The sequence below is a fragment of the Malaclemys terrapin genome, chromosome 1 (genome assembly GCF_027887155.1).
Source record: "Malaclemys terrapin pileata isolate rMalTer1 chromosome 1, rMalTer1.hap1, whole genome shotgun sequence".
Classification (NCBI taxonomy): domain Eukaryota; kingdom Metazoa; phylum Chordata; order Testudines; family Emydidae; genus Malaclemys; species Malaclemys terrapin.
This window is the reverse complement of record NC_071505.1, coordinates 299,149,208-299,164,003: the sequence shown is the minus strand read 5'-3', so window position 1 is coordinate 299,164,003 and position 14,796 is coordinate 299,149,208. Positions and strand designations below refer to the sequence as shown.

Sequence of the window (14,796 nt, the reverse complement as noted above, 5' to 3'; positions counted from 1 at the left end):
TCCTCCTGCGTGGGGCTCACCCCATGCGACGCTCGTAGCTGGAGTCCACCCGCCCCAGGGCTGACAGTGTGATTCTCACTGTGAGCCCCGTGCTGGACTGACAGCCAGGCTGTCAGCCCCAGGGCAGGGGGAGCTCCAGCTATAGGCCTGGTGCGGGGCTGACAGCCAACAGGCAATGTAAGTAATGCAGTGTCTACACAGACATTGTGTCACCAGGGCTGTCCCTATCCATACGCAAAGTACGCAGCTGCGTAGGGCACCAGGAAATTTGGGGCATGCTGCTCCAGCCCCTGCTCTGCCTCTTCCCCATGGCCCCTACCCCTGCTCCGTCCCAGCCCCGCCTCTGCTCCGCCCCAGCCCCGCTCCCACTCCTCTGAGGACTGCACCAGGGGTCGGGCCTGCCCTCACCAGCGGCGGTAAGTGGAGCGACCCGGCCCCAGCCCGCTCCGCTCCTCTGGCTCCCAGCCACGCTGCCAGTGAGTGCTGGGGGGCAGTTCCCCCCCACCCCCAAACCCAAGGCTCAGCCATTCCCAGTCCCTATTCAAGCCTAAATTTGCAATCAATTTAGGCTTGAATGGCTGAGGCATTACAAATATTGAATCTATCTCCCCTTGTAAGTATTCTCACACTTCTTATCAAACTGTCTGTACTGGGCTATCTTGATTATCACTTCAAAAGTTTTTTTTTCTCTTACTTAATTGGCCTCTCAGAGTTGGTAAGACAACTCCCACCTGTTCATGTTTTCTGTATGTGTGTATATATATCTCCTCAATATATGTTCCATTCTATGCATCCGAAGAAGTGGGCTGTAGCCCACGAAAGCTTATGCTCAAATAAATTTGTTAGTCTCTAAGGTGCCACAAGTACTCCTGTTCTTATAGCTAATATGCATAACTTCAGATACCAAGATGAATATACATGCATAGAAATAGCATAATCATAAGTACCAGCTATTTCACCTACATGACTAGTCCCAAAAAAGTTTCTGAAAAAGCACACCAAGTACCTGAGACCCTATGTGCCAGCACCATGCCCCACTGGAGTTTTGTTATCTGTTATGTAACAACAGAGATGAAGCCAGTGACATGACTCAGTTTGGCTTAAAAGGGCCAGGTTAATTTTTTGCTGTTCAGGTGTGACTGCACCTTTAGTCAGTGAGGGCATGCTGGCTGGCACACATTCCGGTTAATGGGCTTCAGTGTTCTTTTGCAGTTAACTTTTTAATGTTCATAAACCTGGTATGTGCTGAGGTGGTTTAATGCATAACACAGGTTTTTAGGTTTGCAAATTCGCGAACCTCTGCCTAGTTGAGATTTTATTAATTATTATTATTTTTGCTAGTCATAATGTGGGAGAGTATCTTCTCCGCCTCTGCTCATGAAGTTATGTATGTCTTGTAGCACTCTTCTGAACACCAGCTGGAAGGATTTTTTTTTTCCAGTAAGTGTGGACTGATTCTTTTCTCTTAGAAGGCATGTAATTTTTGCAGGTTCACACTGACTAACACTGAAAACAATTGGGGCTGTTAAACTTTCTTCCAATTCCATAGAAAATTAAGTTCAGCTATATTTTCCAGTACAGTGATGAAATGGGTGTTTGTATATACAAACATCAACATGCTTAACTACTCACTTTCCCCCAACATATGTAGTATTTCAGTCCGTTTATGTGGAATATGGGAGTTGGGTAAGGAGCCATTTCAGCATATGTATGACTTATTAAAAGACAAATTTTAAGTAGAACTGTATCCTAAACTGCTTTATGGTATTGCACCCAAACATTGCATCTCAATGTGACATTCAACTTCCTTTATAGGAACAGAACAGACTCCTGAAACTCTTACCACAAAAGGGGTCCATAGACATGCAAATAGTCACATTGTCGTCAATTAGGGTGAACAGATCGCAAGTGTAAAAAATTGGGATGGGGAGAGAGGGGGGTAATAGGTGCCTATATAAGAAAAAGCCCTCAAAATCGGAAGTGGCTCTATAAAATCAGGACATCTGGTCACCCTGTCTTCAATGGGATTGATCAAATGATTAAGGGTTTACAGGATTAGGTTTCAAGTTTGTAAATTGTTCTAGATGAAACTGACAATGCCTGAGCTGTCAGATCAGAAGGAGGGTCGTTCGAATAAAGGTGGGCAGATGTGTGAGAAGTCTTAGCTCCATTGCTAAGATGAGGAAAATATTTTCAGCAAAGTTCTCGACAGATTCCTGAGGCAGCTGGTTTAAGGTTGTCAGGGTCCCAGACTCCTGCACTGGGCAGCACAGTATGGAGAGGAGGTGACCAGCCCTCTGTGACGACACAAGTGGTTCAGGACTATTTAGAAAAGCTGGATGAGCACAAGTCCATGGGGCTGGATGTGTTGCATCCGAGGGTGCTAAAGGAGTTGGTGGATGTGATTGCAGAGCCATTAGCCATTATCTTTGAAAACTCCATGGTGATCGGGGGATGTCCCGGATGACTGGAAAAAGGCTAATGTAGTGCCCATCTTTAAAAAAGGGAAGAAGGAGGATCCGGGGAACTACATGCCAGTCAGCCTCACCTCAGTCTCTGGAAAAATCATAGAGCAGGTCCTCAAGGAATCAATTCTGAAGCACTTAGAGGAGAGGAAAGTGATCAGAAACAGTCAGCATGGATTCACCAAGGGCAAGTCATGCCTGACTAACCTAATAGCCTTCTATGAGGAGATAACTGTCTCTGTGGATGAGGGGAAAGCAGTGGATGTATTATTACTTAACTTTAGCAAAGCATTTGATATGGTCTACCACAGTATTCTTGCCGGCAAGTTAAGGTGGATAAGTTAAGGTGGATAGAAAGCTGGCTAGATCGTCGGGCTCAACGGGTAGTGATCAATGGATCCATGTCTAGTTGGCAGCTGGTATCAAGCGGCGTGCCCCAAGGGTCGATCTTGGGGCTGGTTTTGTTCAATATCTTCATTAATGATTTGGAGGATGGCGTGGACTGCATCCTCAGCAAGTTTGCAGATGACACTAAACTGGGAGGAGTGGTAGATCCACTGAAGGGTAGGGATCGGATACAGAGGGACCTAGACAAATTAGAGAATTGTGCCAAAAGAAATCTGATGAGGTTCACCAAGGACAAGTGCAGAGTCCTGCACTTAGGACGGAAGAATCCAATGCACTGCTACAGACTAGGGACCGAATGGCTAGGCAGCAGTTCTGCAGAAAAGGACCTATGGGTTATAGTGGATGAGAAGCTGGAGATGAGTTGACAGTGTGCCCTTGTTGCCAAGAAGGCTAACGGCATTTTGGGCTGTATAAGTAGGGGCATTGCCAGCAGATCGAGGGACATCCCCTCTATTCGACATTGGTGAGGCCTCATCTGGAGTACTGTGTCCAGTTTTGGGCCCCACACTACAAGAAGGATGTGGAAAAATTGGAAAGAGTCCAGCAGAGGGCAACAAAAATGATTAGGGGGCTGGAGCACATGACTTATGAGGAGAGGCTGAGGGAACTGGGATTGTTTAGTCTGCAGAAGAGAAGAATGAGGGGGGATTTGATAGCTGCTTTCAACTACTTGAAAGGGGGTTCCAAAGAAGATGGATCTAGACTGTTCTCAGTGGTACCAGAACAAGGAGTAATGGTCTCAAGTTGCAGTGGGGGAGGTTTAGGTTGTTTATTAGGAAAAACTTTTTCACTAGGAGGGTGGTTAAGCCCTCAAATGGGTTACCTAGGGAGGTGGTGGAATCTCCTTCCTTAGAGGTTTTTATTTATTTATCCCTGGCTGGGATGATTTAGTTGGGGATTGGTCCAGCTTTGAGCAGGGGGTTGGACTAGATGACCTCTGAGGTCCCTTCCAACCCTGATATTCTATGATTCTATGATCCTATGAGTGTCCGGCGCTATAATCTTTACTTATAGTTCTCTCACCCACAAAGCTGGAAAATGAGGCATTTGTTTTCTTTGTTTTGCTGCTCCAGTTCCAGTTAGCAAAATGCATGTTAGACTAGTTTGGCTGCAAAGAAGAATTCTATGTACACTGGGGACAACACCTGATACCTGTCAGGCTGCAGAACTGGGCTGACATCGGAATCCAAACATTCTCTAGTCAATGCAAGCAGAGGCATTCCTCTAATTATTTGGACTTGGTGTGATGCAGTAAGAATGTCATGGATAATTCAGACCAATGGGGAGAAACAGAATCAAAACCACTGTTTAAATACCTTCTGTCCCCCGTCTTCCCCCCCACCCCCGATACCCCCCACTCCTCCCCTCTTGAGGACTCCTGACCAATTTAACAGCACAATACATATGCTAACAAACTTAAACAAAGCTTTTAAGTTTGTTAGCATATGCATTGTGCTGTTAAAGCCATATAAAGAATGAATGTCCTCCCTAGCCCGCTACTGCACCTAGGATGCAGCATGCCCATTTTCTGTTCAGGCAAGATCTGGTCAGATGTGGATGATTTAGTTAGAGACAAACACGCAGGTGCCTCGCCCAGGCTCCTTATCACAAGGCAAATGAGGCATGACCACAGCAAAGATAATCATCTGGTCTTAACCATACAAACATCATAATCGCAAACAGAATTAATCAATTGCACATTGACAGATTCCCAAGATCATCACAGCCCTGGAAACAAACTGGAAGAACCAGTTTGCTTTAACCTTGTCCTCCCACTCCCACCCTCTTTTTTAGCAAACTCCTTGGTCTATAGGTGAAAGATATTCAAAGGTGACGGGCCCCTGGAAGGCCTGGTTTCAGATTCACAGTAATGGTCTGTTCCTACCATGTATCAGAGGGGTAGCCGTGAATCTGTAAAAAGCAACAGAGGGTCCTGTGGCACCTTTGAGACTAACATGTGCCTAGCATGACATTGCAGTTCTGCTCCACACTGAAAAATACAGTCATCTAGACTAGAGAGAGTTCATAAAATCAAACTGGAATGTATAAGTTTACATAGATTCCCCAAACTATCACAATATCTGTTGTTGCTTTCCAGCAGTTCTCCGTTGAAAGTAGAAGACAAATGTTGGGAATGATATCTGACACTATTGCCAAACCCAAGAGCTCAAAAATTATCGGTCAGCACCCCAAAAATTCAGGAGAGGGGCTCAAAAAAAAAATTAGATTTAATATAAAAAAGATGATGTTGTGGTGTTTGGGCTGGCTTTTGAGTGTTTAACGTCTCCTGCCCATCCTGTGTGTGATAAGGTAATAGCTTTTATTGGACCAATGTCTGATAAAAGATATTACCTCACCCACCTTATCTTGCTAATATCCCGGGACCAACATGGTTATAACTACACTGCATACACGTCCTGTGTGGGCCAATTAGTGTTGCCCACACTCCCAAATGTATTGTGTAATGTGCTTTTGGCCGCTGCACCAGGAGCTCTCGCCCCACATGCCTGTTCCCTATCCTGCAATTAATCCTGTCCCTCCAGCAGAGCCATCCTGTCCATAAGATGGCCCAGGGCAATGGCCCTGGGTTTCGCGCTTTCGGGGGAGGGGGGGGGCGGAGGCCGCACTTTGGGACATGGGGTCCAGGGCAGCCTGGAGGTTAGTGGGGGGGCCTGGTGCCAGCAGCAGCAAGTGACCCAGCCCAAGCCCACTTGCCCTGCCCCGCTGGCTCCCAGCATTGCTCGGGGGCAGGATCAGAAGTCAGCAAGAGGCAGGGTGGAGGTTTGGGGGGAAGGGGTGAATAGGGAGGGGCCTGGGCTGGCGGGGGCAGGGGGGTTGTCCCAGGCCCCATGTTACCCACACACCTCCTGGGTGTTGTGTTCTGTCCTATCTAGTGGCACTGAGACCACTTAGAGAGAGAGATAAAATGTATCTGCTCTACAGCCTTAGCTAGCAGCCAGTTGGCTTTTAGCGCATGCGGTAGAGACTCATGTACTAAGCTCCAGAGGTCCCCGGTTAAATCCCACCCGCCACTGACCGGGGTCTGTTGACGTTACACCCCCCCCCCCCCCAGGGATGGCACTGCCCTCCAGTTTCCCCCATCTGTTCAACCCACACAGCTCCATCTTCACTTCTGCTCCTCCTGGGGTTCTAACCCCGCTGCCTGGCCTTGAAGAGGAAGGGGGGGGGGGGGTACCAACCTGAGCTGCTGGACTCTTTAGCTCCAGCTGAGTGTTGCCAGCCTTGGGAATTTGTGACCAAGTGGGCTACTTTTGAAAGGCATCAGGTGGCTTGTTGGGCTATAAATTACTTTCTTGGGGCATAAGTTGGGCGATTTGACTGCTACTCAGTCCCTTCTCTTTGCTGCCACCTGGTGGCCTTTCAAATGGGAAGTCATCCAGGTACATGAACAACTGGATCAAATTTGCCTCCCCCCCTAGCCAGCAGAAGCCATGCAGTGCGGGGGGGGGGGGGAGGAAGGTGAAGAGAGTAGGTTCACGCTTCATGCATTGCATGTTCCTGAAGCAGACCCCACACAAGTAACAGTGTCCCAGAAAATGTTATTTTTTTCTGATTTTACTGAAAATAATGCTGTTAATTAGAAACAATATCTGCACAGTCGTTTACATGTTTGATAGTTATGTAAAAACCTATTAAAACATAACAGTAATAATAATTGCTCCCTGCTGCCTACTGAGAAATCCTGATGGGGATCATAAATATGTCCCTTGGAAGATGACTAAGCAGCTGGTATTTTTCTTTTCCCTGAAAGAGTGTTGCTGTATTTCCCTTTGGGCAGTCAGAGCTTGAGTTTGTTTTACAATTTCCTGCCCAGTTTCTTTGGGAGAAAGCATCTGAAATCATTACATATTTTTAAAGGTGTTAATAGTCAGAACCCCCAAAAAGCGTGACATACATAAACTATGAACATGGTTTTGCTTGGGTGGGTATTGGAGTGGAGCAGCAGTTATGAGAGTCACTTGCTGTTTAAGGGATGATTATTCTAAATGCGCTAAAACCCACATTGGCTCACATGGTCTTAACCTTTACTATGCCTCATGGGTAGAGCTAGTGGTCAAATTAGGGGTAATCAGGATGGGGGTGTTTATTAGTGGGGGAGCTAGAAAGTGCTGAGAGAACAGAACTATGATGGTGGAAACTGGGCACCTTCCCCGCCAGTGACGTACTTCTTGGAGGAAAGGATATGGAGCCATCTATGCCCTCCTCAACAAACTCTTCAACAGTTCCTCATCATGGCTACACCTTACCAAGCCACGGGAGGTGGCTCAGAGGTTCCTCTCCACTGCTCCCTGATTAGGGGAAGGGACCCAGAACTCTCCTCCTGCCCCATGTTGCCTCCTGCAGTAGGGAAGAGCCCCTTTCAACCAAATGCTGCTCCATCTAGGGGAAAAGGGGAGGTCAGACCAGTGCAGAAAAGTATGGGGAGGGAAGGAGACAGTCAGAGCTGAGCAGTTGTGGATGTAGTTGGGAGACACAGCAATGACACAAGGACACTGAAGAGCCTAACATGCCTCCAGTGCCTTCTCTGGCTGGTTTAATCCTTGTCAAGGAGAGAAAGGCAGTGAAGGGGGGAGATCAGGGCTGTGGAACATGCAAGTGTTGAGAATTTTTTTTTTTTTTTTTAAGAACCAGGAAATTAATTGCCCAAAACCTTTGTTAATGCAGCTATAAGATTACCTAGTGGTGCTTTATGCCTTTCCAGAATATCAGCTCCCACTGGCTCGCCGTCTTGGGCAGCAACAGCCGGAGCCCCAGGGCCTTTAAATCTTGAAAGGCCCTGCCTCTTCCGGTTGAGGCCATGCCCGCGCTTAGGACTCCGGCATACCGGTAAATCCTTTAATTACTTTCACCCCTGGGCAGGGAAAGGCTCCAGCAGCTGGCAGAGACTTTCCCCACTGCAGTGACAAACTCCTGGAGTGGGGAAAGGCTCAGCGGTGGGGAGCCTTTCCCTGCTGCCTCCCCACTGCTAGAGCCTTTCCCTGGCACGTGTAGCTACACACCACAGTGTGGGCATTGCCTCCTTGGTTCACTGCGACGTCTGCCCAAGAACATATTGTTCCTTGATGCCAACAAGGTTTCTGAAACAAAGTGTTGGAGCATTAAGCAAATTGAAATATTGAACATTGAAACTTTAAGTTGAAATAGTGTTCTGCCTTTTCAGTTTTTACTGATTTTCACTGTTAAATTACCAGATTTTTAATAAAAGGAGTTCAGTTTTTACTGATTTACACCCATTTATTGATCCAGTCAGTATTTTGGGGGAGGGGGGGTTACTTTTTGTTAAACACTAACACTTTACGTGACTGTTGTGTCCTGCAGCTCTGAGATTGCAGCAGTTCTATAGAGTAAAGCACAGAACACATACAGGGGAGGTTGGGAAGAAAAATCAGACGTTAATATTGCGCAGTGATTGGCTCACAAGGAGATGCTGCCCACCTATTTCTTTGTGTCAATTTAGTGTAGCGCTGAATTTAAACAATCAAGCCTCCACAGATAAAAATATGTAATGCCCCCTATCCACCCGCATACCTCCTTTAGTGTCAATCTCCTTACGGGTTTGGCTGGACTGGACTGGGCTGGGTTCTTCTGGATCCCCACACACCCAATCCTGCCCTTTCTGTGGCTGGCTCCAGACTACCCTCAAAATGGCTTTTCCCCCCTCCAGGGATCCCAGGGGAGGGCATTTCACTCTCAATTGGTCAGGCTAGCTCTTCTTCCTGGGCTTTCCCTTGCCAATCATTTCACTCTGCCCCATCCTCTGAGCAGGACCACCTGCAATCCTCCTCCAAACCAACAGGCACCCCTGTTGTTCTACATAGTGCCTCTCTTCTCTCCCCCTTGGCTATCTAGCAGAGTCTGCGTTTGACCTTGGCTCTTCCTTACTATCAGGGACAGTGTCTCTCTCCCTGAACTACCAGCACACAGAGCTCCAGGAACCTAGGTAAACTTCTTGGTGGTTAGATAGATAAGCTAAAAAGGTAAGAAAATGCAAATCTATGCCTGAATACCAACAAGAAAATCAGTGCTTAGAAATTTTCAAGAGAAGTAAAGATGAGCGTGAAGAAGACTCATTGCACTGCAAGTACTGCAGGATTGAGGTCAGTGCTCGTGCTGGCCGAATAAAGGAGCATGTCGAAAGCAAGCGACACAAGCAGCTTAAAAAAAGAGAGAAAGTGTCAGGATAAACAGTCAGTATCAGGATCTTACACCAAGGCTTTAATGAAGAACACAGCACAATTCTGTCAATGAATGTGTGTGTGCTTTGTTTTGCCAGACAACCGCTGTTAATTGCAGGTGACTGTGTTACAATACTGTCCAGCAGCAAAATCCCTTCCTAATGCACACAATCTCACTCGTAAGTATCTAAAAGAAAATGATGCTTTAGTATCTAAATCGATGGAACAAATTGATGGAAATGTGGTGTCTAATCTGATTTTTTACAGGTCTCCTAATGCTTTGGACCGTCTGATTCTGGGCCTCGTTTTCATTTTTTGATTTCAAAGCAAATAAACCCGCATTGTTTTGTGCTGATGTGACATTCATCCCTTCTGCTGACAGCCGTTTTGTCAATGCAGCAATCACTGACATGTTTGAGATGTACCAACTAACTTGGCAAAACGTGGCCACAACTAACACAGATTTTGCTTCCTACATAGCTACGTTTGCACAGATTAAACTCAATCAGAAACCAGAGCTGCTAAGCATTACCTGTCCTGCTCATCTGATTAACGTTGTGCTGTCAGCAGCTACTGTTACAGAAGAAATGAAAGACATGACATTTTGCCATCATTGGATTCGGGGAGGTTTTCAAGCATGCGAACAACTTGAAGGCTTTGTTTTACACAATGGGAAACAAGTGCAGAGCTAACTGCCGATTACCTACCCTTCTTGTGCCACATCAATGGATGAGCTTGGATTTCACTGCCCATCATGTAAATAATTCATGGGCTGTGCTATTGCGTCTCCTAGATCATCCTGAGTTTGTTGGTTCTATAGCAGAAACTCTGAAGAGACTGGCAAATAATCAAAATGACCGCCAGATTCAGCGCACAAAGGTAATGTTCATTGTTGAAACGCTGGAGTTTTCTCTGACTACTGCCAACACGTTTGCCAACACCGACATTTACCAGATCCTGACAAGCAAAATCTCAGCTGAATTGAGCACAAAAGGTGCAAGAGAAACATATGGCAAGAAAAAACAGCTGTTTTTGGAAATCTTTCCAACCCCGGAGCATGAGTAAGCCAAAAAAAGCACTCAAAACCTTCAACACAATGCTCAGCGAGAAATGGGAGAGGACCATGGTCCCTAAGTTTGGTGACAAAGATTGTTTTTGGAATGTTGCACCCCTTCCTCAGGGTGAATTTTGCAGCAGACTATGATCATTATGCCAGAGCATTTCAACCATTTGCCTCTAAAGATGAAATTTCAAACCTGAAAAGGGAATTTACTACTTTGCCTAACCCTGACAATGTGAAATTGGATGTGCAAGTTTTTTGGAACAGTCATTAAGACACTTCCCACTTCAGCAAAGTGGCACAGCAAGTTTTGAGTGTATCCTCTGGATCTATTGACACAGAATGCATATTTTCAAATTTGGACTACCTCCAAGACAGCAAGAGACTCAACATGAGTGAGGACACTTTGAAAAAAAATCATGTGAGCATACGCAAACCACGATTTAGAGAAAAACTACTAGCTCTGAGAGAGACAAAAGATACCTTTGTACAAAAAAAGAAGTTTCAATTATACTGTAGTAAAATATGTATATTATGAAAGTTTTTGGGTTTTTCTTTTTTCCCCAATGTTTCTAATTTTTTTTAAAACTCGATTTCATCCCGGTTTTAATATTTGGAAAATAAACACAAAAATATTCCCAGAATTTTTTTTTAAACAAATAAAAGCTGAAAACATGGAACTAAATATACTGTACTGTTGATCACTGTTGTTTGCATTAACAAAATCAAGGTTACTGAAGTTCCTTATCTAATACTGATTACAGTACTCTATGGTAAAATATTCACAAATCAGTAATTGATGTGGGAAAGAGTATGGGAAGCAAATTGACATTGGCTCTTCTGGATAATTTTTAAATAGGCTTTTCCTTGTATTAACTCCCAAAGGAAAGCCTGTACATCTGGTGTGAACTAAAAGACAACATTTGACCTGCACTTGGATGCCTGACCCAAGACATTCTAGTGCTTTATAAAATTCATCTCCAGAGAGTTTAAATATCTGCTAAGTATCAGGGGGTAGCCGTGTTAGTCTGTATCTACAAAAACAACAAAGAGTCTGGTGGCACCTTAAAGACTAACAGATTTATTTGGGCATAAGCTTTCGTGAGTATAAACCTCACTTCTTCGGATGCATAGAGTGAAAGCTACTCTGTAGCTTTCACTCTATGCATCCGAAGAAGTGAGGTTTATACTCACGAAAGCTTATGCCCAAATAAATCTGTTAGTCTTTAAGGTGCCACCAGACTCTTTGTTGTTTTTGTAAATATCTGCTGTATCTTTGGAAAACGGAACTAACTGAGGTGGTTCACATTTTAATACAGCTGGGTCAGAAACAGTCTCCCTACATGGGGAGTGAAGTGGGTAGCCAGAATCACATATTTTGTAGCCAAACCACAGCCAAATTTTCAAATTTTCTATGTATTGTATACAAGTATCATATCTGATGCCTAATATTTGTTGTAAAGCACTATAAGAAGATTAGAGATTTTACAGGCAAACTCAATGACATAATATACCATGGCCAAATTTGGATTTGATGGAAACAGGTATAGCAACTGCACTGTCTTCAATGGAGTCACAACCACTTACACTAGATCCAAATTTGGCCAATTGCCTTAATGTTTCTGGACATGTACTCCATACCCTAACCCCCAAAATGGTGCAGGCTTTATGTTTGACAGTATCTATCCTCACTAGCACACAATGCATATCTTCCAAGATATTAAATTGAAACAAGAAACCTTATCTGTTACCTTATCTTCCTCCTCCTGGGAAAACTAACCAAGTGCTAGACAGTAATAGTTGTGCAATGAAATACAGTTTTGGAAAAAGACAGCTGAACCCACAAGATGACCTCGAAGAAAAATGAGAGCTGCACACTCTAGGATTGGGCCCAAGTTGAAGAAAACATTGAAGAGACATCTCCTCTCCCAGCTTCAGTATCAAAGCATGTATGCAGCAACTGTTCTGTCTTGCTTTGGAAGATTTTCATACACTAATAAGTTATATTTCAGACATTTGAAAACAGCTGTCACTCTTATTGCTGTTGACAGTTACATACAGTTTAAAGTATTATAGAATCAAATGTATTTAAATACTGGTCTGATTCAGACATACTCAGCAGAATATTTGTTGTATTATCGCACTGTTTGTTTTTAAGTAACTAAATTATATTCAGCATAAAATTCTACATTATACCATAGGATCTCTCATTTCGATTAATCTAAAGATAAAACTTTAGGAAATTTTTTTGTAAAAAATCGTTTATTCAAGTGTTTTTATAAACTACTAGGCAGATAGTCACTAAAGCCTTTGTGCCATGAGTGTAAACTTATTTTAAAAAATTGTGTTAAAAACTAATACAGGAATTCCCATTAATGTTTTAAAAAAGTTTGTTCACACATTGAAAGAAAATACATTAGCAACGTCTTCCAGCAGAATCCATCTTTAAAAAAGTAAAACTCTAGGTGCAGAACTGTTCTACAGTATATCTTCTACAGTTTATTTTAAAATCACATGATTGCATATCATCTCTATTGTCTTTTAGAACTTGATCAAGAGTTTTTCTTAAACAGATGATATTCAATGATGTGTTACACACTGCCACAGGTACTACAATTATTATGAGTGCACACACTGCATTTTACTTACAAAGCAAGACCTTTCCATATGCTGTGTCATACCATTCCTAGCCAATGCAGTTAATTCAGTTATTTACCTTTAAAATCATGTACGTTTTCCAAGGAAAAATGCTAAAAATCCATAGCCCAAATTCTGCACTCACTTACACACTTGCTATTCCACGGAATAAAACCAAACTTTGGTTACATGAGTGTGAGAGCAAAATTTGGTCCATGACTGTAAACAGTCACAAAAGCCTGCAGCAAACAGTGATGGATAGGTAGTCTATGTGCAATACAATTACTTCCATTAACATAGGGGGATGTTAAAGAGCATATCCTGGAGACAAAATGAAAGGCTTGTTTGCATTTCTGTAAAGAAGTGTTCCTCATTAGCTAAACTTTACTCAATTAAAAGTAACTAATTCCTATCCCAGAATACAGTACAGCATCATTGTCTGCTTCCTTCTGTTCTGACTCAGATAGAGGAGTATTCAGTTCAGCAGCAGGTCCACAACAATATTTCATATGGCATTTTAAGAACCTGATCTAGTCTCCCCTCGACATACTACTGATACTAATGAAGAGTTACTCATGCATATGAAGGAGAGAATAAATCCCAAGAGCCATACACGGACCTTGATCTGTGCACATAACTCTTACTGATGGTAACGAGAGATGTGCATCTACACTAAGGATTGTCTACAGCTTTAAGTGTCTAATTTCAATCTAGATGTTCTTTCTACATTACCACACGTACCATACAAATTTGAAAAGAATGATGGGTGAAAAATACCACACACTATTTAGAATACCATTTTCCCCATACCGTTTGGCTGACACAGGAAGTCTGTTTAAAGGGCCTGGTCCTATGAGGAACCAAACACCCAGCTCCCCAGCTACAGAGGAAGTTGAGGATGTTCAGCACATCACAGGATCACATCCCAAATTGTTTAAAAGCAAGAGTAATCATGGATTTGTTTGTAATCTGACACAAGAACAGTTTCCCAGAAGCTCTTCACTCTCTTCTTGCTTCTCTGTCCCAATTTCTGGGCCAGATCATGTCCCCATTGAAGTCAATGGGTATTTTGCCATCGACTTAACAGCAACAGGATCAGGCTCTGTCAAGCCACCACTTCAGTCTTCAAATATGTCTTGCTTGTCAAGAAAAAGATGATATTTATTGCCATCCACTCTGGGGTAGACTTGTCTGCAGTGAAAACGGTGTTCCTGGTGCAGAGGGATAGCTAGTAAAACCATCAGGCTGAGCTGGATAGTTCTCTAGAGCTGAAGCTGAATGTGCCTTCAATAAAGAGAAAACAAGCAGGTTAGGAAGGAACTTTTAAAAAAGCAAAAAGCCATGCAGAGAACTATTCCTGTTCATGGTACAGAACTTTTAACAAGAGAAGTTTCAGAATAGCATGTTGGGTGTGCTGCAGAGGAGGGAGATGGGAAGGAAGTATATTTAAGTGTAGGCGGTTCTTTAACAACCCCTCAAGGATTGAGCTCACAACCCTGGGTTTAGCAGGCCAATGCTCAAACCACTGAGCTATCTCTCCCCCCAAAATCTAAATCTAAATCTTCCTTGCTGCAGATTAAGCCATTATTTGTTCTACCTTCAGTGGACACGGAGAACAATTGAGCCCCATCCTCTTTATGACAGTCCTTAACGTAATTTGAAGACTTTTCGGGTCCCGCTCCCAGTCTTCTTTTCTCAAGACTTAATATACAGAGTTTGTTGGGGGTTTTTTAGCCTTTCCTCAGCGATCAGGTCCTTTTACCATTTTTGTTGCTCTCTTCTAGACTCTCTTCAAGACTCTCTTCAGTTTGTCCCTATCTCTCCTGAATCGTGATACCCAGAACTGGACAAAGTAGTCCAGCTAAGGCCTCATCAGTGCCAAATACAGAGGGACAATTGCCTCTTGTGTTTGACACAAAATATTCCTGTTAATACACCCTAGAATGATATTAGCCCTTTTTGCAACTGAATCACATTGTTGATTCATATTCAATTTGGGATCTACTGTAATCCCCAGATCCTTTTCTGC

The 14,796-nt window shown here is 43.7% G+C and overlaps 1 protein-coding gene across 1 annotated transcript in view; it reads right to left on the bottom strand.

Annotated features, from left to right (window-relative positions):
* Positions 1-12,379: 12,379 nt before the first annotated feature.
* The window catches only part of PROSER1 (proline and serine rich 1), a 28,376-nt gene continuing 25,959 nt past the window's right edge, over positions 12,380-14,796 (bottom strand). Inside the window, exon 13 of the mRNA XM_054015233.1 lies at positions 12,380-14,051. Within this exon, the coding sequence (XP_053871208.1) occupies positions 13,929-14,051 (123 nt within the window). The 3' untranslated portion in view covers positions 12,380-13,928. The remainder of the gene's footprint in view (positions 14,052-14,796) is intronic.